The following is a 26990-nucleotide window of genomic DNA, read 5'->3' on the forward strand; positions in this document are numbered from 1 at the left end:
ATTGTGCATACACCAATTTTCTTTATCTTGTTGCATTGTGATAGACAGTAAGTTGTCTTTCTTCACACCTTGGGGGCACAAACAATGCTGTGATGAAGATTCTCATTCATATTTTCTTGCAGACCTGTCCAAGAATTTCTCTAGGATATTCAAGAGAGGAATTTCTGCCTCTTTTGGCTTAAACATATTTAATTTCATAAAACAGCATCAGTTCATTTTCCAGAATGTCTAAGTTTACATTCCAACAGTAGTGCATGGAAGTTCTTGGTCTAGCCACATCTTTTTCAACATTGTTTTTATTTTTTCACATTTAAAATTTTGCTATTATTAGGGGTGCAATGTGTGTTTTGTTTTAATTTTTATTTATCTAATTTCTAGCGAAGTTGAGGACTTTTTTCATAAATTTCAATCTTTGCTATCTGTGAAATGCTTATCCATAGTCTTCACCTATTTTCCATTGGATTTCTTATGTTGACTTGCAGGAGTTATTGGTATATTTAAAATATTAACCCTTGTCAGTTTTAGATATTTCAAATATTTTCTCCTAGGTGAGAATCGGTCTGCTTTTATAATATTATTATTAATAAATATATTTTAGTTCTGTGGAGCTAATAGAATAAAAGAATGACAATGGTCTCAGCTCTTTGCAGCTTGGCAATATACAGGAAAAGTTTTAGAAGTACCAAAGACTGGAGTGTGTACCCTCTCAGATCCAGAAGAGATTCTGATGTTGGTTGTTGTCATCTCACAAAATTCTTGGCTCTGTATCCAGCAACCACTCCTCATTGATTTTCTTTCCATACTTCTTCTCTTCCTCTATTTTGAAGCACTTTATAAATGAAGAGTGATCATATTTAAATACACTAATGGGACATTCATTAGAATAACCTTAAAAAATGTTGGAAAGGATGTGAAGAAATTGGAATCCTTATGCATTGTTGAAAGGGATGTAAAATGATATAGGCACTGTGGAAAACAGCACTTTGGTTCCTCAAAAAATTAAACATAGAAATACCGTATGATCCAGCAGTCCCACTTCTAGGTATATACCCAAAAAAGCACTAGCATTGGTGGTATAGTGGCGAACGTAGTTGCCTTCCAAAAGAATTGAAAATAGGGACTTGAAAAGATGTTTGTATGCCCATGTTCATAGCAACATTATTCACAATAGTTAAACAATAGAAACAATATCCACCAACCAATAAATGAATAAACAGAACGTAGTATATATACATAATAGAATATCATTCAGACTTAAAAAAGAATGAAGTTCTGATACACTACAGCATGGATGAATTTTTTACACATTACACTAAGTGAAATAACCAAAAAGACAAATACTGTATGATTCCTTTTATGTGAGGTATACAGAGTAGTCAAATTCATGGAGGTAGAAAGCAGAATGGTCATTGGTAAGGATGACATAGCCAGGGAGGGGAGAATGGGGAGTTGTTGTTTAATGGGTACTGAGTTTCAGTTTGGGATGACAAAAAATTTCTGGAGTCGATAGTGGTGATGCTGTACAATAATGTGAATGTACTTAATGCCATTGCACTGTACACTTCAAAATGGCAAAGATTTGTAAATTTCATATTACTAATTTTTTTTTAAAAAAAGCATCAACAGACAAATTGATGTCTGTATACATTTGCTGCATTCACCTATGAAAATGATTTAAAGATATTTTGATTCTGGGCCATGGGATCTTCTATCCCTTCTGTGGAGGCTGAGTTAAAACCTGATGCTTAGAAAGTCCCTGGGTTGGAAATCCCTCTACACTGTAGAGCTAGCAATCTAATACCTGAAAATCAGATACTAGGTCTGGTGACAGGCTGCTGTTGAGTGAAGTGGGATTGGGAGCCAGAACATTAATGAGATAGCTTCCTGCATTAGCAGGGAGTAAAAGTGTGTGAGACAGGATACTACCAGCCCTCCTGAAACTCTCACTGTGGCCTGGCCACATGAGTTCACTGATTCAGGGATAGTTTAGTAACAGATAAGAAAGGCACTAGGGAACCCTAGTCCCTTCAACATTAAGTCTATCTATAACCCATTCAAGGAAGCTGCCGCCCCCACTGCATCTCCATGTCCACGTGTCTCATTTCCCTTGACACATGAGCTAACGGAGGTCTTGGTTGCTCATATGCAGCTACCAGCAAATTCACCAATGTGCCTCGGTCTGTGCTGGCAGACAGCTCTCCACAGTTAAATGAATGACTGCAACAACATCTTTTCAAAAGTCGACATACCCGGGGATAATACAGACCCAGAAAAGTCATTTCCTCTGGAAAAAGTTCAAGGAGATTGGAGGCTGACTGTGGCGATGAACTGATCTATAATTGTGACACGCTAATATTGTCCCTGGGTGCTGCAACAAGCTTCAAGCACGAAAAAGCTCAGGAAACAATCTCTTTAAAAAAGATGAAGCACAGATAATGGTTTTATTTTGTCTGAACCAAATAGGAAATCACATCCTAAACCCTTTCAATCATTTTGCAATGTCATTACCCAACTCCATCAACACTGCTCATAACCTCTGACAGCTACAAGAAGACCTCCATGATGGCATTTATTTCAGGGAAATGGATGTTTTAGCTATTTGTGTGACCTCTGAGAGGAAACATTTGCAAGCTGGGAAGTGTCCACAGAAGCCATTCTTCTTCGTGGCTGTGGGGGAGTGAAGTCGACACTTTGTTGCTGGAATCCGATCCTTTTTGAAAATAGATGTATGGAAGAAAATGCCACCCCACCCTCTCTTTACCACCTCTTCTCTGTTCAAGTTCTTCCTAGCCTCATGACAAACGTCTCTCTCGAAAATCAGCAAATAAAGAAATGGGGCTGCGTGTTCCATTGTGGAACTTCACTGGCCTCTGACATTTTGGGGGTAGCCTTTGACGTCTTCACCCTGGACTATCCCCTGCCTCGCTCCATCTGCTGTTGAGAAACCATGAGACGATTCTGCCTGCACACCTCCCAGCAGACATATGATATAGAGGGCACACTCTCCTTTTGGTTTTTTCATTCCACTCTTGACTATTTTTATTTTTATTTATTTTATTTAGTTTTCCAAATGTAAAATCATATACACCCCCACATCCAAAATGAAGAATATAGGCCGGGCACAGTGGCTCATGCCTGTAATCCCACCACTTGGGAGGCCGAGGCAGGCGGATTGCCTGAGGTCAGGAGTTCGAGATCTGGACATCTCAAAAATGCAAAAATTAGCTGAGCGTGGTGGCACGTGCCTGTAATCCCAGCTACTCAGGAGGCTGAGGCATGGATAATGGATAAGTACTTGAACCTGGGAGGCAGAGGTTGCAGTGAGCCAAGATCGTGCCACTGCACTCCAGCCTGGGTGGCAGAGTGAGACTCTGTCTCCAAACAATAATAATAATAATAATAATGAAAAATATAAAATTGTGAAACTTTTCACTTTCCCAGTTCTCTCTATGAAGTAAAAGGGCGTTTCTAAGATTTTCCAGATCTAGAGTTTGGGAATTCATACTTTTTTTTTTTTTTGAGACAAAGTCTTGCTCTGTCACCCTGGAGTGCAGTGGCAGGATCATAGCTCACTGCAGTGTATACCTCCTGGGCTTAAGCTATCCTCCTGCTTTAGCCTCCCAAGTAGCTGGGACTACAGGTGTGTGCCACCATGCGTGGATAATTTTTAAATTTTTTGTAGAGATAGTTCTCGCTATGTTGCCCAGGCTGGTCTCAAACTCCTGGCCTTAAGTGATCCTCCCACATCAGTCCCTTAAATTGCAGGGATTGTAAGCATGAGTCAACATACCCAGCCAATTAACACATTCAAAAAGACACATGAAATGCTTCTCCTGTTCTCAAGAAGAGATGAGAATGCCAAATGCATATGGATAACATTATAGAAAATAATTTAATGAAGTCCTGGAGCCATAGACATAAATCAAATAAATGGTAGCCCTCAGTTTATAGGGATCATATACATCTACATATTATGTGCATGAATATATGTGAATATTGGCATAATTTGTTTATGTATACGTATACATATATTTATGTACACACTTACATATAGGTAGATATTGATACGTCATTTAAGCCTGAAAAATCCTCTGAGGTAGGGAGTATTATTTATATTTTACAAATGAAGCATCTGGAGTTTTATAAGCTCAAACTATTTGCCCAAAGTCACTTAAAACTGAGATTCCAATGCAGCTGCCCTGCCCAGTGGACATGTGTTGTTTTCGCCTGCCCAGTATCCATCCCCTTTCATCTAGTGATGACATTTCGATTGGTCTTTTGGGAACCACCCTTCCCCCACATTGTGCAGCCTTCTGGGGACGGTCAGTCAAAGTGCCAGACCCCACTCTGTCCAAAGGGCAAGTAGGTGACCAAAGTCAGGCTAGGTAGACTCTCTCTCTTTCCTAGAATCTGAATGTTGAAGGGAATAGCATAATGATGGTTGGAGTTGATCTATTTCAGTAGTTGTTGACTAGAGAAACGGTCCATTCTGTTCCTGCCTTCCCACTCCCCATGTTACACTGGGCCATGTCCATCCTGAGGCCCACTCCTTCAAGTTGTCCCTCCATGCTGCAAGTTTCCCACACACCCATCCCATCCCACATATCCATCCCTCTGCTTAGGTGGGAGTGGTGGTTGCAGGTGTGCTCTACCCAGATCCTACTCCAGGACACAGATACTCATTCTGCAGCTGCCAACAGCATTGGCTGTTGATGGCTCGCAGCTGAGTCTCTCTCAGCACTTGCCCTCAGCCACACAGAGCTTCCTTGCCTAAGTTTTGACCCTCTTCTAGGGGAAAGTCTGCTGGGGGACAACGGTCCAGGCCCCTTGTCTCAATCTGGACAACCCTGAAGGGCCATCCCAGCTCCAGAGCTCCTCCTAGAATCAACTGAGACCTCTGCTGCAATTAATCACAGTTCAACTTCTCCCTCTCCCATCCGCCTTTACTCCCCTACAGGTGTTGCTCCAGTGAGCACACCCAACGCACCTGCTGCATGCAGATCTCCATAGCAGACTCAGCAAATATGACTAAGACACTGGACCTGACTAGATGTCTAATGCTTGCAGCCAAAGACCTTTAATTGATTCAGCCAGGTCTGCGTACCTCTGTATTAATTTACTAGGCTGCCATAACAAAGTACCCACAGACTGGGTGGTTTAAACAACAGAAATTTATTTGCCCACAGTACTGGAGGCTAGATGCCTGAAGATTAAGGTGTCAGCAGGATCTATAAGCCTCTCTCCTTGGTTTGTAGATAGCTGTCTTCTCCCTGTGTCTTCATATGGTCTTCCCTTTGTACACACCTGTGTCCTAATTTCTTCTTCCTGTGACACCAGTATACTGGATGAGGACCCATAGTCATAACTTCATTTTAACTTCATTACATCTTTAAAGATTATCTCTAAATGCAGTGACATCCTGAGGTTAGGACTTCAACATATGAATGAGGGTTGGCAGGTGGAGAGCACGGTCTGGCCCATAACAACGTCCAAAAGTTGCATTCCTTCCCCAACAACTCCCTGAGGTTTAGAATTAAATGGTTCAGTATCTAGGCTGTTTCCAGGTGAGTCTGAATGCTTGAATCTCTCAGTGCTTAGCTATCTTCATTGGCAAACTGGATATACTGCAATATGTAATTCTAAAGTGTAAGGAATAATATAAGTGACACAGAGGACATATCAAATAGAAAGTGGAATTAAGATGTACTCATTTTAAGTGGAAAGGAACTGCTGCCTTCTTTTTAAGATGCAGCCAAGATATCAAGTCACTGGGGGAAGATGGATGATTCAGTGGGGCCAGGATAACCAGAAGTCACGTTAAAATAAATCAGGTTGGAGCCTCTTCATAATTATTATTACCACAAAAAGAAAACCACAAGATAATTTATTTTATAATGTTGAGATGGGAAGTGCCTTCCTAAAAATGTCACAAAACCCACAAGCAATTTTTTAAAAGGGATAAATTCAACTACACAAAAAAATCACCATGGAAATCCTGAGTGATGTGCAGTTGATTAAGACTGGAGACAAAGTGGCCGCTGGCGAAGCCATGCTGCCAAAGGTGCTGACATGCTTCCCTTCTCCTTCTCCTTCGGCTGATCACCCAGCAGGCGTTTGCCAATGGCAACTCTGCCACCCAAAGTGCTTGACATTACACAGGAAACTGCACTCTCACTTCCTGGAGGGTGTCCGCCATGTTGCCACCATGTGCATGCCGACTGGGTACTCACCTGTGACGTCAGTTCCTCGTGCTGTCATCAGTGGGTACAAGCAGTTCCTGGCTTTGTCTATGGAGACTGAATTCACCTTCCCCTGCCATGAGAAGGTCAAGGTCTTCTTGGTTGATCTGGCTGCATTTGTGGTTGCTTCCCCAGCCAAGGTTGAAGCAAAGGATGGGCTGCAGGAGTTGAATAAGGATGTGGGATTTGGTCTTTTTGACTAATCCCTAAAGACCAACCAACTCAGTCAGCTTTATTTATGAAACAAGAAAATAAAGGTTTATTTATTTATCTATTTTTGAGACAGACACCCAAGCTGGGGTGCAGTGGTGCTATCTTAGCTCATTGGAGTCTCTGCCTCCTGGGTTCAAGTGATTACTGTGCCTCAGCCTCCTGAGTAGCTGGGATTACAGGCTTGTGTCACCATGCCAGGTTAATTTTTTTTTTTTTTTTTTTTTTTTTTTTTTTTTTTGAGACGGAGTCTCCCTCTGCCGCCCAGGCTGGAGTGCAATGGCCGGATCTCAGGTCACTGCAAGCCCCGCCTCCTGGGTTCCCGCCATTCTCCTGCCTCAGCCTCCCGAGTAGCTGGGACTACAGGCGCCCGCCACGTCGCCCGGCTAGTTTTTTGTATTTTTTTAGTAGAGACGGGGTTTCACCATGTTAGCCAGGATGGTCTCGATCTCCTGACCTCATGATCTGCCCGTATCGGCCTCCCAAAGTGCTGGGATTACAGGCTTGAGCCACTGCGCCCGGCCTAATTTTTATATTTTAGTAGAGATGGGGTTTCATCATGTTGGCCAGGCTGGTTTCAAACTTCTGATCTCAAGTGATCTGCCTGCCTCAGCCTCCCAAAGTGGTAGGATTACAGGTGTGAGCCACTGCGCCCAGCGGTTTACTTCTTTAAACAACAGAAATCTGGAAACAAGAACACAAAAAACAGCCAAAACTGTGGAAAAAATTATAACAAATGACACAGAAAATGCTACTTTTCCAGATTTATAAATTATTTCTACAGAGTTACAAGAAAATAATCCAGTGACCAAATGGGCAAGTGATGAAAACAGTTCGGGGATAAGGAAATACAAATGGTTCCTGGACATTTGACAATTTCACTAAAAAGTAAGAGGAAGTCCTATTAAGTCCCATTAAGACCATTTGGGATACCACATTTTAACCTCATATTGGTAAAGACAAAAAAAAGGGTGAATACAATTCAGGACTATTGAGGATATGGGGAAACAGGCACTCTCTTATAATGTTGGTAAGGATGTGAACTGGTACCTGGTCAATAAATGGCAATTGGTAATTATATCCATGAAAATTAAAAGGCACACACCCTGTAACCCAGAAATTCTATGGACCCCTCCAACACAGTGTGAAATGTTGCACTCAAGGCCAGGTGCAGTGGCTTACGCCTGTAATCCCAGGACTTTGGGAGGCTGAGGCAGGCGGATCCCTTACATCAGGAGTTTGAGACAAGCCTGGACAACATGATGAAACCCTGTCACTACTAAAAATACAAAATCTTAGCTGGACATGGTGGCCCACATCTGTGGCCTGCACCTGTGGTCCCAGCTACTCAGGAGGCCAAAGCAGGAGAATCGCTTGAACTCGGGAGGTGGAGGTTGCAATGAACTGAGATCATGCCACTGCACTCCAGCCTGGGTGACACAGCGAGACTCCAGCTCAAAAAAAAAAAAAAAAAAAAAAAAAAAGAAAGAAAAGAGAAATGTTGCACCCAAAAGAAAACCTACTTCAGCACTTAAGGTAAGAACAAAAGATAAGCAACAATTCTGAGTAGAAATTAATTGTTATACCCCAATATTCATTCTCCCCTTTTTCCTTCTTAACAGAGTCCCACATTTTTAACAGGTATCCTGGATTGTGACTGCAATTTCTATCCTCCTTTGTGTGTTTGTAAAATGAGATAAAACTGAAAGTTGGGAGGTGTTCTTCTCATGAGGGAACATGTTGGTTTTTCCTCTGGCTGAAATGCAGAAGTGAAGCCTGGAGCTTAAGCAGCCATTTTCCAACACGAGAAGAAAGTGATACACTAAGAACAGAAGAACAATGAGACAGAAAGAGCTTCAGTTTTAGAGACTGTAGCTGCCTACAGCAGCCCTGAGTTACCCCAACTCTGCTCATTTTGTACACAAAATAAACTTTTCTATTTTTTTTTTTTTTTGAGATGGAGTCTCACACTGTTGCCCAGGCTGGAGTGCAGTGGCAGCGTGATCCTGGCTCTTTGCAACCTCCACCTCTCAGGTTCAAGCATTGTCCTGTTTTAGCCTCCTGAGTAGCTGGGATTACAAGTCTGCACCACCATGCCTGGCTAATTTTTTTATTTTTAGTAGAGATGGGGTTTCATCATGTTGGCCAGGCTGGTCTCAAACTCCAAACTTTAGGTGATCTGCCCGTCTCAGCCTCCCAAAGTGCTGGGATTACAGGCATGAGCCACTGTGCCCAGCCTACACTTCTATCTTCTTTAAAACACTAAATCATTACTTTAGATACTTAAAAGTTTTTGATAAATCATGTTATGTGTACAACATTGAATATTACACAACTCTTAAAAAGAATGAGTCAAATCTATTGAGGTATACATGTAGATTACCCAGATATAGTGAAATGAAATGCTTTACAAGATACTGATTTTATGTGAAACAAGTTTCTAAAAGATTGTTATTGCTTGTTACCATCTGTGCAAAGAATAAAAATCTCGAGATGATATGTTTGTAAGTAGATAAAAATCTCTCTTTCTGGAATGGCACAAGACACTGGTAACAGGAGTTACCTCTGAGCAAGAGAACTGGAGAGCTAGGGAAAGGAATGGGAGAGAGACTGTCATCTCTAGGACTTTTTTGTACCTTTTTGTTCTTTTGCATGCATTATTTAAAGTAAATAATAACGTTAAAAAATTAAAATATGCAGCTGAGATGTCCAGTATCTTCACCTGTTTGGGAATGAGACAGACAGAAATAGCTGGTGGGGCGGGTGCAGGGAAGGAGGGACGTAAGCAATGTTTAGGAAGTCGCACATGTATCACAGCCTAATTGGAGATAGCATCCTGTTGGCACCAGCAGATGAGAGAGGCTGATGAAAATGAATAAGGCATTAGCAATGAAATCCAGAAAGTAGCAACAGGCCAAGAGGAATTTATATGACAAATCTGAGAAGACCAGGTTCTGACTACATATGCTTCTGCCTGAGACAGAAAAATCGTCAGTGGTTACTTCTAGAGAATTGCAGTGTGTGGTCATGTGCATATCGAGGACTGAGTAGGAAAGTGGTTGAATTTTCTAGCAAGTCACTGAGTGATAATTTGTTTACTGAAATGAAGCATTTTTTTCTTCTCCAGTCTAGCAGTGAGCTATATATATATGTACACATATATGTATATATGTGTGTATACATATATACATATGTGTATACATATATACACATATGTGTGTGTGTGTGTATGTATTTTTATGGAGACACCCCAATGGATTTCCACGATAGATGTATTTTTGAATGTAGAAGCTGGAGGGATGTTTCATTTTCTTGGTATGGAAAACACACCTAAACAAGGGTGATTAGAGGAAGGTGGCTGAGGGTTTTAAAGGTGCCGAAAAGAAATGAGGAGCCATATCTTTCAGGCATACCTTGTAGGACAGCAGCAGGTGTGAATCAGAAGTTTTGCCTTTAAGTGTGTTAGGGAAATTGGCATAGATACTGCTCACGATACAAACAAGTAATCAATTTGACTGAATAAGTAATTTTAGTTAGGAATGTTAATACGAACTGCCTAATTAGTATGAGCCAAGTTGCTCTCATATAAATAGTTAGATGTTTAAGACTGAACTTAAGTCTTCTCTGAAGATGACAATAAAATCTATGAACATGTTATGCAGCTTCAAAAATCTGTGCACACCTGGTAAAAGGACTTTAAAAATTTGGCAATCCCCACTGCTGGTAAGAATATGGAGAAGGAAGATTCTTATACATTGCTGGTGTAGATGCAAAATGGTACACTCACTCCAGGGAATGTTTTTGCTTTTTTTTTTTTTAAGTTAAACAGGTACTTGGCATAGACCAAGAAATTTGATTTCTTTGGTTTTTGTCCAGAAGAAATGAAAACTTAGACTCAAACAAAACCTTACATGTGAATGTTTGTTGTGGCTTTATTCACAATTGTCAAAAGTTGGAGACACCCAAATGTCCTTTTACTTGTGAATGGACATACAGACTGTGGTAAAATAAATACTATTCAGTAATAAAAGGAACTATTGAAACATGGATGAGTCTCAAATGTATTATACTAAGTGAAAGAAGTCAGACTCAAAATATATGATTCCATTTATGTGACATCCTACAAAAGACAAACTGTAGGAACAGAAAGCAGATTAGTGGTTGGCAGGGGCTGGGAGAGATTTACTACAAAGGGGTGCAGGGACATTTTTGGGGTGATGATACTGTTCTATATTTTGACTATATTGATATGCATACACAAATGTATGCATTTGTTAAAACTCATAAAACTGCATACTAAGAACTCTGAATATAACTATATGAAACTGATATCCCAATACACCTGACTTTAAAATAAAAAGCCTGTACTTTCAGGGAGCTTTCTAGGAAGGTAGAAACATTCTGAATCTGTGGTGGTTACATGGGTATATACATATGAAATAGTTCATCCAGTTGAACATTTAATATTTGTGCACTTTATGTGCACCACTGAATGTATTTCACATCTTATTTTAAAAAATAAATGATGAAAAAAAAGTCTGGTTGTAACTTATACTAGCAACAACAAAAGAGTGTGTGTGTTTGTGTGTGTGTGCATATGTGTGTGTCTGTGTGTGTGTATGAGGGAGAGAAAATAGCATGCTGAGGAAAAGGATCAAATGACTCTCTACAACACTGTTGGGATGGATATGGGACCTTGAGTATGGTGCTTGATAATGGCAGAAGGAAAGGTTATGGCCACCAAAGACAAATGTCACCAAAGTTGAGGTAGGAGGCAGGACTCAACTCCAGAGTTGGGGCTGGGACACTGGACCAAATTGAGGACCAGCTTTGTATAAGACACACCCATCAGTGTGCCATGGCAACATCCAGAAGTTATCACCCCTTTCCATGGCAACAACTCAACAACCCAGAAGTTATTACACTTTCCTAGACACTTCTGCATAAACCACCCCTTAATTTGTGTATAATTAAAAGTGGTTATACATATGAGTGCAGAACTGCCTCTGAGCTGCTACTCTGGGCACAGTGCCTATGGGGTATCCTGGCTCCACAAGGAGCAGTGCCTCTGCTACTGCTGTACACTGCCACTGCAGTAATAGTTGCAGTCTAACACTACCAGCTCACCCTTGAATTCTTTCCTGGGTGAAGCCAAGAACCCTCCTGGGCTAAGTCCCAATTTTGAGGCTTTCCTGTGCTGCATCAATGTCACAGTCTTGCTTAAGGCTGACCCTTTGTATCAACATGTATTTGTTTTTCCCCTATCGCTTTATTCAGTTCTGCTTCTGACAGCTGCTTTTCCATTTCTAGTGATTTCTCTAACATATCTCTGTTGAGAAGGAGGGGCTGAAGGAAAAGGCCTGAGCTATAAGGACACAGATATCAGGGTTCAGACCTTGGCTCTAATACTTACAAGTTATATGACCTTCGGCAAACTTCTCCATATATTTTCATCTGGTGTATTTCTTCTGTATGAGTCATTCATGTACACAGAAGTCTTAGTACCTCGGGGATCTTCAGGAACATTACACACCTCTCAGCAACAACTTTGGAACATGCTGTTTCCTACTAATGCTCCTTTTTGAGCATTTGAATGATTTCTGTAGCATCATTTTCGTAGCAATAATAGTGAACCAGGCCGGGCGCGGTGGCTCAAGCCTGTAATCCCAGCACTTTGGGAGGCCGAGACGGGCGGATCACGAGGTCAGGAGATCGAGACCATCCTGGCTAACACGGTGAAACCCCGTCTCTACTAAAAATACAAAAAGTAGCCGGGCGAGGTGGCGGGCGCCTGTAGTCCCAGCTACTCGGGAGGCTGAGGCAGGAGAATGGCGTAAACCCGGGAGGCAGAGCTTGCAGTGAGCTGAGATCTGGCCACTGCACTCCAGTCCGGGCCACAGAGCGAGACACTGCCTCAAAAAAAAAAAAAAAAAAAAAAAAAAAAAATAATAATAATAATAGTGACCATAAAAACTCAATGGCCTCATTATCAAGTCATCTGCACAGGGCCAATTGATTTGGATGATATCAATTCTCTTAATCCTTCCCTGGAGTGCAGTGGGGCAGAGTCCTCCTTGCTTATTTTACACAGAAGAAAAACTACTGCAGTTCCTGGGCACCTCAGCTTTGTTCCTGGAAATATGAGGAAGTGCAAAGGTGTGGCATCCCTACTGGCAATCGACTGTATTCCCATGTGAGCACGGTGAACTTCCCTCACATGGATTGCAGGAGTACCTCCCTGACTGACTGCTGAGGTCCTGGGGAAAGGGAACTTGAACACCATCTGGAATATAGGAATTTTTTTGTAGGGGGAATGGTGAATAGGCAGACAGAGTTCATTTCCAGATTGTTATTCACTCCAAGCTTTTCAGATTCAATGTCTCTGAGGTGCGCATTGTTGAGCATCTTTACACGTCAGCCTGCTGCCATCAAACCCTGCACTTTATCCCAGAACTAAAAATGAGATCTCAGCCCCCGAGTTGTCTGTCATGAGCCTCGGGGCCTGCTTTGCTGTGACTGGACACTCTACCATCTGTCCATCAGCTTTGAAGCGCTTCCCTCTTTTGTCCCAGGAATGCAATTAAGCAAGTTACTTGGAGCTGTGCCTTCAGTAATCTTACTGGAGGTTTACACAGTCATAGGGTGAGTTAACAGGGTAAGGGTTGAATGGGTGAGTTGGATGAGGAAAGTATTTTGTTTCTTGGCTTAGTTTTGCATGGTAGCATTTGTCTCCTTATGTAAAGAGAGTGCAAGTTACTATCCTGCCATCTTCTCTACTGTATTGAATTACCAATATAATTGTAATCAGCACTTCTGGAGAGTGCTGATGGCCTATTTTGTACATGTTTGTGTTAATCAATGTTAATTACAAAGCAAGCACAGGGATTAACGAATTATAATGGGCTTAATTAAGCTTGACAGTAACAAATGACATAACCTTTATGTTATGGCCTGGTTAAAGTAACAACAACAACGAAAAAGGGACAAAATAGGCCAGAAAATCATCACATAGGAATCCATATTCATATACTGGTTACCTACAGGAACAGAATAGTATAATGAATTTATTGGTTTTGCTAATTGTCAAGTTAAATTTTTACCATGCTGGCACTACTGGGAGTACAGAGAACTATTAGGCCTGCTTTTTACCCTCAAAAAATTTGTAATTTTATTGGAAGAGAGACACAGAAAACCAAGTTTTAAAATGCTCCAATGAGTCACAAGCGAGTGGTGCCTACCATGTTACAAAGCATTTGGAAGAGTCGGGGATCACCATGGGTTGGTGCAGTGGAGGAAGACTAGGGGAGGTAGAACTCAAAGAAAAAACTCGACAGAGGAGAGGAGGAGAGAAGTAGGCATTCTTACTGGATGCATGGGTGGAGCAAAGGTTTGGAGGCAGGAATGCAAATACTGTGTTCGGTGAGCATGCATGTTTCTGTGAACCTGCTTCATTGATTTAAGTGCCACAGAAGGGTAAGGAAAGTGTCATCCACAGTCACACTACCTGGTCTGAGCCTTGATCTCCTCATGTATAGAGTAAGAAATGACCACAAAGACACTTCTGGTGCCCAACTACAGCTGCAAAAGTCCTTGAGCAGGACCTTTTCTCATTAGATGACATAGGATGTTTTTGGATGCAAGCAATAACACACACACCCAAACAGAATGGCTTCCATAGCAATCATCCGTTTACTGCTCCTAAGTCTACTGGTCAGCTTGGTCGTTCAGCTGCTCTGGACGGGCTCAGTTGTTCTGGGCTGTTCTCACTCATACATCTGATGTCTTGGTGGAGGTTGGCTGGAGTGGCGTAGCTCACTCACATGTCTGGTAGCTGGCTGGCTATTGGTTGCAGGGCTGAATTTGACTGGGACACACCAGCATTCAGCAGGTTAGCCTGGGCTTGCTCACACGACAGCAACAAGTTTCCTAGAGCCAGAGTTAGGAAGCATGCAAGGCTTCTGAGGCCAAGGCTTAGAAACGATATGAAGCCAATTCTGCTGCATTCTGTGTGCCAAGGCAAGTTCCAGGGCCAGCCATATTGAAGAGGTGGAGAAAGAGATTCCACTTCTTGAGGGGAGCTGCAAAACGACATTGCAAGGTATGAGTCCAGGGAAGAGAAGCATTTACGACTGTTTCTAAACTTTATTCTGTGTTTCAGGTAAAGAGGCTTTCTCACTATTCCAGAAGCAGGACTTGTTTTTCCAACACTAAACATTTGTTCAAGGAATTTCCTCTGCTTTAGGGGGTTCAAATTCTGTCCCTCCTGCAAGACCGATCTCCAAAACTAATTCATCCATGAAACTTTTCCCTCTCCCTTTAAATAAATACGGTTTCTCACACTTTCGAAGTTAAAATGAGGCCACAGACTCTACAAAGTCTATCAGTTCTGAACTATTTATGACCATACAGTTTTATATATATAGTTGCATATAGTTATATGCAATTGAAAACAATCTTTTTTATCTTAGCATATAAAATGACTATGATTTAGGGTGATAGCGTCTATTAAATTGAATCTACTGTAATTTCTTTATTCACTTTTGCTGTAAAAGAAAGCAGGAGTTCATGGCTACCTGCCTAAAGCTTTACTAAAATTACTTAGTATGATTTTTGCGATTATCTTTACTGTGGTTTTGGAGTTCAGATTTTCTATCTGACCCTAAAGCATACTTTTTCAAATTATCCCTGCTTTTAATGTTTAGTATTTTAGAAGATTCTAAATATACTTTAAATGTTGTGACTTAGAAAATGAAAATCGTAGGCTAGGAGCAGTAGCTCACACCTGTAATCCCAGCACTTTGGGAGGCCGAAGTAGGTGAATCACTTCAGGCCAGGAGTTTGAGACCAGCCTGGCCAACATGGTGAAATCCCATCTCTACTGAGAATACAAAAATTAGTTGGGTGTGGTAGCAGGCACCTGTAATCTCAGCAACTTGGGAGGCTGAGGCAGGAGAATCGCTTGAACCCGGGAGGTGGAGGTTGCAGTGAGCTAAGATAGCACCACTGCAGTACAGCCTGGGGGACAGGGCAAGACACAGTGTCAAAAAAAAAAATAAGAAAAAAAAAAAGGTGCTGGGTTTGGACTTGGTATCTGTGATTCCTGTCTCTGGTACTATTTGAAAACCCAGAAAACACTTGTTTTTCTCTTTGGCTAACCACATAACTCTTAAATTCAACTTAAGTCCCTTGGTGTAAGGCACTCCTGTAATAGATATTAAGCATATCATGTGATATAATGCTTATGGTCAGTACTTCTAGCACATAGGGAAATGGATGGGTTTATGAGGTGTCAGTTATATCCTTTGTCCCAATTGAAGTGTGCCAGTCTGATGTTCATCAAGATTTTCAAAAAGTCATGTTTGTAAGAAAGTAAATCAATTTTATTCCTCAGAGGCTAGGATGAAGAAAAAGCACAGCTCATGAAAAATACAGTATTTTTCTTCTGATGACAGTATTCCCTGATGATTCAAATATTTTGAGGTGGAATGAACATTCTATTACAATGCTATTTCACTTTGAAATGAAGAAGCTAAGACTCAGAGAGTTTAAGTCACTGAAAAGTTTTTGGCAATTAAAAAAGTTTTTAAAATAGAGATTAAAAAAAGATTTGAAAAAAAGTTTTAAAAAAGAGATTGCTAAACATCAGAAAAAAAGTAAATAAATGAAGACCAAAATAAACTACATCAAAATAAACTAAACAACCACATCCCCCACCTCACAGTCCCATCATGCACATATGCATCTTGAGACCATTTGGGTTTTAATCCAGATCTCAGAATTTTCTCTTCTCCTTCCCATCACAATTCAACCTTCTTACAAAACAAAAATGTCGGCCGGGCTTGGTGGCTCATGCCTGTAATCCCAGCACTTTGGGAGGGAGAGGCAGGCAGATCACGAGGTCAGGAGTTCGAGATCAGCCTGTTCAACACGGTGAAACCCCCGTCTCTAATAAAAATACAAAAATTAGCCGGGCTTGGTGGTGGGCACCTGTAATCCCAGCTACTCAGGAGGCTGAGGCAGGAGAATCACTTGAAACAGGAAGGTGGAGGTTGCAGTGAGCCGAGATGGCACCACTGCCCTCTAGCCTGGGCAACAAGAGCGAAACTCTGTCTCAAAAAAACAAAAAAAAGTATATATATATATACACACAATAAAAATAAAAATGTCTTTCATTCATCCAATTGAATTTTAAAATCATAGATTCTTAAACCTTTTCTATTGCATGGACCCTTTTGGTTGTTTGGTGAGAGTAACATTTTCAGAATAACATTTTAAAATGCATAAAATAAAATAAACGGGATTACAAGGAAAATCAATTATACTGAACTATAACTATCAAACTGTTAGAAAGAAATATGATCTTAAGGTAGGTCTGCTATTTAGTGACTCCCCTGAGTACCCACCCCTTCTTTGGGGGGCCCCCTCCTACATTGACTGGGCGTGGCCATGTGACTGCCTTTGGTCAATGGAAGTTCAACAAAGGCTTGTGCATAGGGCATGCTCTACTGGAGGGGTGTCTCGCCTCCAAGAAACCTGGAAACTGGTCTAAACTGAGGATGAAAAAGCAAAATGCATCAACTTTTCCTCACCCCAGCTGAGCCTAGACCCCAGCCACAAAGCCCAGGTGACACCAGCAACCCACAGAATTGAGAAAAATAATAACTGGTTTTTGTTTTAAGCCTCCACATTTTTGGCAATTATTTTTATGCATCAGTACATGACTGATATGGATCCCTAAATTCTATTACTGACCTTTTGGGCCCCGGATTTAGAGGTTTTTGTTTTTTTTTTTGGGACTGGGTCTCTGTCCCTCAGGTTGAAGTACAGTGGTGCGATCTTGGCTCACTGCGACCTCTGCCTCCCATGCTCAAGCGATTGTCCCACCTCAGCCTCCTGAGTAGCTTTTTTGTTTGTTTTGTTTTGTCGTAGAGTCAGGGTTTTACCGTGTTGCCCAGGCTGGTCTCTAACTCCTGAGTTCTGGCAATCCATCCTCCTCGGCCTCCCAAAATGTTGGGATTACAGGCATGAGCCACCGTGCCCGGCCTAGAGCTTCTGTAACTTTTTCACTATCAGTATTTTAAGCTCTCACAGTTTGCGTAGAGGTCATCTATCCCCTGCCTCCTTGCAGGGAGGGTGGCAGCGGGCAGCATCTTCACTCCCCGAACGTGCTGGAAACGCCACGTCTCAGGCTTCCCCTCTGACCTGCCCATAAGAAGCCGCAGTTTCACAAGACCGCCAGGTGATTCCTTTAAACATTCAAGTTTGCAAAGCACTTTAAAGTAGACACACTAAAGTTTCAGAAGATGAGCAAACCCCTTATCTTATAATAATCTTCCCCTTCAGAAACTTCCTTCACGCTCCAACAGAAATATTTTCTGCTAAGAAAGTGCCCGTTTCATATCGTCTGCGATGATCAAGCCTTACTGCCTCCTATTGAAAAGCTCCAGGCATGCTGTTTGTTGTCTAAAGCGTCTGCCGGGGGGCGATGGTCCGTTTTGTGTCAGACGGCAAAATCGTGGATGGACAGGGGGCTTATAAACACGTGTAGGTTGTTGGAATTACATTAACGAATGAATGAGCAAAACCTCCTAAACTACTGACCAGTGAAACCCCGATACAGAAAATCGCTGTCATGAGTAAGCTAGCACTCCTCCTGAAAAGTTTGAATACTGAACTGGCCAGCGTCCGCGCGCCGACGCCCCCCAGGTGGCCGGAGTGACTCAGAGCAGGCGTGGTGGTCTCTCAGCCCCGCGCGTTGGGCCCACACAGTTTGTCCCCACGCAGCTCCCATATAAGGTGGGCCCCTCCCCTGCCACCGGCAGCTAGGGCGCCGTGCAGGCTCCCTGGCGGCTTCTCAAACCAACCCCCCGCTACTGCGCATGCTTGGCCCGCTCGCCCGCTCCTTAATACCCTGCTCCGGGTGTTCCTGCCAACCGTTGGTCAAATTCGCACCCAGCTCTGCTCCAGGCAGGGAAAACCCAGTGATTTCTGCGCTCTAGACACAAAGGGATGCTATGGATCCCTGCTGGCCCTAGGGGTCCAGGGAAGGTTATGGGAAGATAATTCTTTGTGTAAGTGGGTTGCGTATTTGCATACATCATTCCACTTGATGCTTTCGCCAACTCTATGCCCTTGTTCCTGATTTGCAGACGAGGCAAGAAGCCTCAGAGGCGCCCAGTAATTCAAAATGGATGGCTGACACGGCTAGTGTTGGAGCTAGGACTTAAAAACAGGAGCTCCGCCTCCATTCCTTGAGTCCCCCATTATAGCTTGGCTTCTTGGAGGGGCTGCTCCTGTGGCTTACAGGTGGGCTTCTGGGTGTGTGTAAACGATTTCATGCATGCTCGATTCAGTGAATGAATGCATTTACTATCTATACAGGAAGGGAGGTGGAGCTCACTTCTACCAGAGGCCCTAAGCCTTAAGATACCAGTTGTCGGCCTGGCGCCGTGGCTCACGCCTGTAATCCCAGCACTTTGGGAGGCTGAGGCGGGCAGATCATTTGAGATCAGGAGTTCGAGACCAACCTGGCCAACATGGTGAAACCCTGGCTCTACTAAAAATACAAAAATCAGCCGGGCGTAGTGGCACATGCCTGTAGTCCCAGCTACTTGGGAGAGTGAGGTAGAAGAATCGCTTGAACCCGGGAGGTGGACGCTGCAGTGAGCCGAGATCGCACTATTACATTCCAGACTGGGTGACAGAGCAAGACTCTGTCTAAAAAAAAAAAGATACCACTTGTCTTCGCCTTTAACTCCCTTATGATTAAAACTAAAAATTACTAAAGTGTAACAAAAGTGCAAAACAAGTCCAAATAAGGTTTGATTCTAGCCAATGTAACGACATTCCCGCACACATTTAAAACATCCAACACCCTATTAACCGCTTGGAGCTCCTTAGGGTTGCAGAGAAGGCCCTAGCGGAGTTCGCCACTAACAAGCTGTGATCGTCTCTGCGACTCAGTTTGTTCGAGGGTAAAATGGATGAGTTAAGTCATGCTTGACTGGGTGAAGCCAGGTCCTTGCTAAGGGCTGAAAAACTGGCTTTGGTCATCTGACCCCAGGACTGTGATCCTTGCCGCTGGCTTTAAATTGCTGCGATCCTCTTCTCTCCAGTTTTTCAGGCTATAAGGGTGGGTTCTAGTTTTCCTGAAACCATCCGTCCCTAGTCGCCCTCCATAACCTCTGCGCCGTGGTCCACAACGTGGCCCTTCCCGACTAGGCGATCCCGGAGGCGGTGCCCAGGCCCCGCGGCCCCGCCCCTCCGCGCCGCCCGGCAGTCGCCAAACCGCGGCGCACGGATCACGCGGGCCGGTGCCGCTCTGGGCATGCTCAGTGGCCTGGCAGGTGGGGCCGCCGCGGAACTCCAGGTCCGGCCCGGAGCAGAGGGGCGGGGGCGAGAGGGAAGTGGGCGGGAGCCGGGATCTGAGTCGCCTGCGACGCCGGCGACCGCGGAGTTCTGGGCTGGTGGGACCCCGCGCGGGCTGGGTCGGGATGAGCGATGGCATCGGTCAAGGTGGCCGTGAGGGTCCGGCCCATGAATCGCAGGTGAGTGGGGCCGCCCGCGCCCCGCCCCCTTGTCGCGCGCCCACCCAGAGGAAGCCTGTTTCCAGCTCCCCCAAAGCCAACCTGGACTTAAAAGTGTCACCGGCTGGTCCCTGGCCCACCGGGCCTAAGCTGTGGCCTTTGGGGGCCTGGAGGAGTTCGTGCACTGCTGTCCCGTTCACATTGCCCTGGAGAGGACCCTGGTGGTAAAGGAGAAGAGTCTATTAACTCCCTCCATCCTATTAACTTGAGCTTTTCCTGTTTCCCCTTTAAAAAACCATCAAGGGAACATTACCATGAAGATGTAAAACAGTTGGGGGGAAGGTGAGAGTGCTGAGGGGGGCACCACGAGCTGTCAGGCGAACCCCTCATTTCTGTCACCTCAGAAGTTCTCTTAACAATTAACCATTCTACTTTTTAATCTTTCAGTTAGAGATGATTTTGATTCCGTGAATGTCTAATCCATAACTTAGCAGTTCCTAACTTTATGTCAGAGACGACTCTGACAAAGTCCTGACTCCTAGAAAAAAGTCAAGGACGCTTTACACGTGTTTGAAATATTCTGATATTAAGAGAGAGGAAGAGTGTTACACGCAAAATTTAATCTTGTTATATATTTCTACAAAGTAATGCTTTTCAGAATCCTTATCTTCATTCACTGAAAAATAGTCTGTGCTCCCTTTTCAATGACCTCTTTTAATCAGTTTAGAAAGATTCTTTGGAAAAGTTACTTTTTAAATTGGTTTGACTTTAAAGAATGAAATAGACCTAAATGGGATGTATCCTCAAAGGTGATAGGCGAGGTTCACACAGAGCCATTTGATTTTATTGACTTCTCTACCAAGTTGGTGGGTATTTGACTGAACATAGGCCTTTTTTGCTTTTGTCATATCAACTTGTGGAGGTTAATGTTTGGTAGTTCTGACGCCTGACTGGGGCATCTGAAGACCATAAAATCAAAAGATTTCCAGAACCTTATTTGACTCATCTGAATCTGTTTCTTCTCTTGGCAAGTAGAGAATAATTATTTTGGTTTGTAATCATTAAAACCCAGTGTTTTTAGAATCTGCTTTTTGTGACTTTTGAGTTATTTCTAAAGCCGTTTAGAGTAAGAGTTTGACTTTTTTGCTCCAAGGGAATATTTATGTTTCTGTGTACATTCAATCATAGAAGATAAACTTTACAAAGATTTTTCTGTATTATGGATTTTCATGTGTATGGAAGTTCTTTTTCTTCTTTGGAATAATATGAGCATATGCTAGCAAATTGTGTTGTGTAACTTTAGAAAGTATTTGTTAAGCACCTACCAAACACATAGCATTGTGCTGGGTGCTGTCTGGGATACAAGGGGAATGAGACCTGGTGAGCCTGTCATCTGGTGAGAGAGGGATTATGTACTGGCATGAGTCTTGTGAAGTATTGGGCCTGCTGGGACAGGAACTGTGAGTTCAGTGCCTTGCCAATGTAGGCCTGGAGCCCCAGGACATGGAGGGATGGCAGGAAATAAGTCCAGAGGCCTTGGGCTTTGAGGAGGCAGGTTCACGTGATGTTATTTATATTCTCAGTAGAGAACTCTGGTGGTGTCAAGATTGAGGTAAGAGGCAGGTGATCAGCAGTCTGAGCCAGAGGTGAAATGGGAAGGCAGGATAGTTACACGAAGACCATTCACTGGCAGAATTGGCAGGATTTGGCAGCTCACTGAATGGGAAGAAGGGGGAAGGATGCGAGCGTAGATTCATTAACTGAGGTTTGATGCTGAAGGAGGTGAGTAACGATTGAGGAAGGTGGACAATGAAGTTGGTGTGTTCTCTCTTGGATGTGGAGAGTTACATGAGATGCAATACGTGTCAAGTACAAGCACAGAGCAAGTGTTTCACACATGTTGACCTTGTTCATTATCTGAAGTGTGGGAAGGACATCCATCCCTCTGCTAGAGGTGTTCAGCAGAAAGCTGAAAACGCGGGGTTAGGTCTCAGGTGATTTGAGGATCGACATTTGGAAATCTTTTGCACATAAATCACAATTTAAGGATGTTACGTGAGAATAAAAGGGAGCCAGGGATTGGACATTGGGATATGCCCCTCTTTAGGATTTCAGGGAGAGGATTGACTTGCAGTCTGTAGAGGAGAACCAGCACAGCAAATAGTCATGGCAGGAAAGGGAGAAGAGCATCCTGAAGGAGGTGGTGGTGGTTAGTGTCAAATATTGCCAGGATGATGAGAATAAGATGGTGTCATTGGTCTTGAAGACAAGGCTACTTGATAACCTTCCCAACAGTACTTTCAAGGAGAGTCAATGATTCAGAAGTTGGCAGTGAGTGGAAAGAGATATATAAATTGGCAATTGAATATACTTGACCTAATTTATAAGGAAAGACATGCATGCTGTAATAGTGATAAAATGCCATTTTTTAACCAGCGAGATTGATAAATATTAACTGAGCATCAATTGCTGGTAGAGGAGTGATGAAACAGACGCCTCTGCATTGGTCACAGAAGCATAAAGGATCAAAACATCTGAAACTTTCATATTGGGAAATTTGACAGTAGCTGTCAAGATTAGAAATCTTTATACTTAAGCAAAAAATGCTTCCCTAAAATTTGGAAATCTATAAACTCTTTGATCTGACCATTTCTAGTTTTTCTAATTTCTAATTTTTATTATATGGATTATATTTCTGCCTACAAAGATCTCTGTGGAAAGATGATGATTTTTGCATCATCGTTTATAACAAAAAATCATAAATGACCTTAATATACAAAACTGGGAAATTTGTTAAGTTACGGCCTAAATCATTTGGTGGAATGTTATGCAACTCTTAGAAAGAGGGTGTTGATCTTAAAAGAGTTCCAAGGTAGAGGATTGAGAAAAGCAAGATATCCACAGTGGAGTAAAGTTGTGTGTATGTGTGTGCTAACAAATGTACACACACACACACACACACACACACAGATTCATCTGTATGTAATGGTTTATAAGAAACCTAACACTGATACCTCTAAAGAGGAGGACTGATGATGAATCCATTAGGCAAAGGTGAAAGGCATTTTTTTCTTTTTACTGTTTGTTTTTTTCTCATGCATAGTTTTATAATTAATACTTAGAATTAATTATTGACCCAGCAATGCTTATTTAGGTAATTTTAAAAAGTCACCTACAAAATTCATTGGCACTGGAGAAGTTTCAGTTGGTTGTGAGGAGGATTGAAGGAAGTTGTTAATAATTTTTTTAATGTTAATCTTTAGAGTAGTAGAGCCTCAGGCAAAGGGAAAGCAACCTACAGAAAAACAGGTCCCAGGGTTATTGGAAAGTAAGGACTGCTGGTGGTGGAGTGTTGAGTTTGACTGAGTTTCTAAACTAGGGGCCTTTGCAGTAATCAGCGTTGTAAGGAATATGAGTGCTTGATTCAGGCTAAGATGTGATGAGATTATTTTTATTGCCTTGTGGCTTTCACTTATGTGGCAATAATACTCATTTCAAATGCGGAAGTGATTCTGTTGCATAGGCAAAATAGTAGCCACCTTTATTGAGACTTGATGCTGTGCCAGACTCTCTGGTCCCAGCTCCAGGTACAAAATCCAGTTTAATCTTTGCAGCCATCTTGGCATGTAGAGACTATTATTGTTATGCCGTTGTACAGATTGGGAGACATAGTTTCTTGGTGTGTTTGGACTGCTGTAACAAAATACCATAAACTGGGTGGCTTATAAACAACAAGCATTTATTTCTCGTAGTTCTGAAGCTTGGGATATCCAAGATCAAGGTGCCAGCAGATAGGCTGTCTTGTGAAAGCCAGGTCCTCATACATAGTAGATTCCTGCTGTGTCGTCACATGGTAGAAGGAGCAAACAGACTCCCTTGGGCCCGTTTTGTAAGGGTACTAATCCCATTCACAAGGACCTCATGACCTGATCACCTCCCAAAGGCCCTACCTCTTAATACTATCTCAGTGAGGGGTTAGGTTTCAATATTTGAATTTTAGGGGGACACAAACATTCAGATCATAGCACATAGTTAACTTGCCCAAAGTCAAAGTCAGTTTCTTAAGACAGTCACAGCTATGCCATTTTTTTTGAGACAGGGTCTTACCCTATTGCCCAAGCTGGAGTGCAGTGGCGCAGTCATGGCTCACTGCAGCCTCAACCTCCTGGTGGGCTCAGGTGATCTCCCTGCCTCAGGCTCCTGGGAGTAAGTGGGAGTAAGTGGGATTGTTGGTGCACACCACCACACTTCGCTAATTTTTAAAATTATTTATAGAGACGGGGTCTCCCTATGTTGCCCAGGCTGGTCTCAAACTCCTGGGCTCAAGTGATCCTCCCACCTTGGCCTCCCAAAATGCTGGGATTACAGGTGTGATCCACAAAAGAGTTGCAGTTGGGTGTGAAAAACACTGTTGTGGGTTCAGGTGAGATAGCGTGTATGGATAAAGCTCTCCACGCAGAGCCTGGCATTCAGCAAGGGTGCCATGAAGAGTGCTTGTTGTCTTTACTGTTATTTTTACAGTTTAATAATTGTAACTTTATTCAAAAGCAAGTATTTAAAAAGTGCCAAAAAATATTTACTGAGTGCTGGTGATGTGCCAGCTTCATAGCTATGTTTTATAATGTGCTTGCTTATCTGATAGGGTAAATTCACCCCATTCTTTCTCTTTTCTGACTGTTCTCAGCCTTCCTTCCTGATTGGCCTCTCAGGTAGAGTCTAGTGTCAAGTCTATCAAGTTCAGGAGAGAAAAAGAAGAAAAAAACCACCAGTGGCATTTTGCCTGGATTAGATATCTTTAGCGTGTACTGACGTCTTCCCCTTTTGAAAAGAAGATAGTGTCAAAGGGAAAGTAGTTCATGGTTAGCCTCTTAGGTCAGTGGTGATGAGGACAAACATGTCTTGTATTAAGGACAGGAGGTATCTGTCAAGGCACTGCCAGGTACCAGGTACTACGCTTCTTTTTTTTTCTTTGAGATGGGGTCTCGCTCTATCCGCCAGGCTGGAGTGCAGTGGGACGATCTAGGCTCACTGCAAGCTCCGCCTCCTGGGTTCACGCCATTCTCCTGCCTCAGCCTCCCAAGTAGCTGGGACTACAGGCGCCCGCCACCGCGCCCAGCCAATTTGTTGTATTTTTAGTAGAGATGGGGTTTCACCGTGTTAGCCAGGATGGTGTCGATCTCCTGACCTCGTGATTCACCCGCCTCGGCCTCCCAAAGTGCTGGGATTACAGGCCTGAGCCACTGCCCCCAGCCCGGCCCTACGCTTATTTCTTTACCTTGGCAATTGCATTTCTTCCTCCCACCAATTGACTGACTGATAAAAGCCCTCACTGTTTTTTTTTTTTTTTTGGGACGGAGCCTCTCTGTCGCCCAGGCTGAAGTGCAGTGGCACCATCTCGGCTCACTGCAAGCTCCATCTCCCGGGTTCACCCCATTCTCCTGCCTCAGCCTTCCGAGTAGCTGGGACTACAGGCGCCCACCAGCACGCCTGGCTAATTTTTTGTATTTGTAGTAGAGACGGGATTTCACTGTGTTAGCCAGGATGGTCTCAATCTCCTGACCTCGTGATCCGCCCGCCTCGGCCTCCCAAAGTGCTGGGATTATAGGCGTGAGCCACTGCGCCCTGCCAAACCCTCACTTTTTATCCCCGTTTTACAAAGCGGGGACTGAGACCCCTCAGATAATAATGCTGGGTTGAGCCAGCTCCTGCGGTTCCCTTCAGAGCCCTTTGTGTAGAGACTTGTTGCCTCGGGCTTACAGATGACAGAAGCCCGTGGCCTCAGGGAAATGCCTATTGGAGAACACACAACACAAAAGATAACAATAGAATCTGTGTACGGTTGAGATGGAACCTCTAGGAAATTATGGAGGCTGGAGGAAGAGATCTCCAGGACTTCTGCAGTCTCTTTAGATAAGAGGGTGGAACGTGAGTTGAGCCCTGAAGGGGTATTACCAGTGACCTTATAGATAATTTCTGTTAGGTTCTTGGCTGATACTCTTTGGAAGTTGACATTGTCAGCCCATTCTGTAGATGAGGAACAAGGGCTCGGAGACTGAAATAAGGAGGTTGATTACTCAAAAATAAGTAAGACTGCCCAAGGTCACACAGCTAGTATACTGTGATGCTGGATTTAAACCCAAGTTTCCCCTACTCTAACTTCCTAAAGTCCTTTCATTATACAGAAGACTTAGTCAAGAGGTGGGCAGGGAGTGGCTGGAAGGTAGGAACACATTTACTTCACTAATGATTTTAGACAAATTGAAGATTTTGTAAGAATTAGTTGCAAGTCTGGTAGACAGGGTGTTGTGAGGACTTTTCTTTGTTAAGCCTGGGCATCTGGGTTTTTGATCTCTAGATCCCTGTGCTGGCTGGTATGATAACTGTCGGCCATCTATGTGACTAAGTTAACATAAACTAAAATAAAATAAGGATTTTAGTTACTTGCATTAGGCACATTTCAAATGCTCAATAGACACATATTCAGTACTGCAGATATAAATATATCCACCGTCCTGGAAAATTCTCTTGTGCAACAAGACTGAATAAAGGTTTGAATTCCAGCTCTTTTACTTTCTAGCTTCATGCCTTGGCACTTTATTGAACATGTCTGTGCCTCAGTTTCTTCATCTGTAAAATGGAGATCTCCATAGGACCCACCTCGTGGGGCTGGAATGGTGATTGAATGAGGTAGCATTTCTTACAGTGTTGGGTCCAAAAGTAAGGGTTCTGTAAAAATCAGGTATATTATTAGGCATTGTGAACTACTAATGGTTCTAAAACAGGGCTGTCATTTGCCATTTAGTGTTTTCTAAAGTTTCATCTAATAGCAATGTAGGGAAATAATAATACTAGCACCAGTAATGGTGAACTTTTATTTACCATTTGCCAAGGGCTGTGCAAAGTGCCTTTTATGCATTATTATCTCCCTGACTTTCCTGCCACCACTCTGTGACACAGGACTGAGGTTCAAGATGTCTGTCTGGGTGCTGACAACCAGTGCAGGAAGACAGTAAAT

At 43.0% G+C, this 26990-nt stretch overlaps 1 protein-coding gene across 6 annotated transcripts in view; it reads left to right on the plus strand.

Moving 5' to 3' along the window:
* Positions 1–19776: 19776 nt before the first annotated feature.
* The window catches only part of KIF16B (kinesin family member 16B), a 308638-nt gene continuing 301424 nt past the window's right edge, over positions 19777–26990 (plus strand). For 3 of the 6 annotated variants that reach the window (XM_033185556.1, XM_033185558.1, XM_033185554.1), the window contains exon 1: positions 19777–19996. In XM_033185556.1, the coding sequence (XP_033041447.1) occupies positions 19950–19996 (47 nt within the window). In that variant the 5' untranslated portion in view covers positions 19777–19949. The remainder of the gene's footprint in view (positions 19997–26990) is intronic. The other 3 variants (XM_033185555.1, XM_033185557.1, XM_033185553.1) reach the window with 1 other exon arrangement.

This window comes from Trachypithecus francoisi, unplaced genomic scaffold (assembly GCF_009764315.1).
Source record: "Trachypithecus francoisi isolate TF-2019V2 unplaced genomic scaffold, Tfra_2.0 Lachesis_group21, whole genome shotgun sequence".
Lineage (NCBI taxonomy): Eukaryota > Metazoa > Chordata > Mammalia > Primates > Cercopithecidae > Trachypithecus > Trachypithecus francoisi.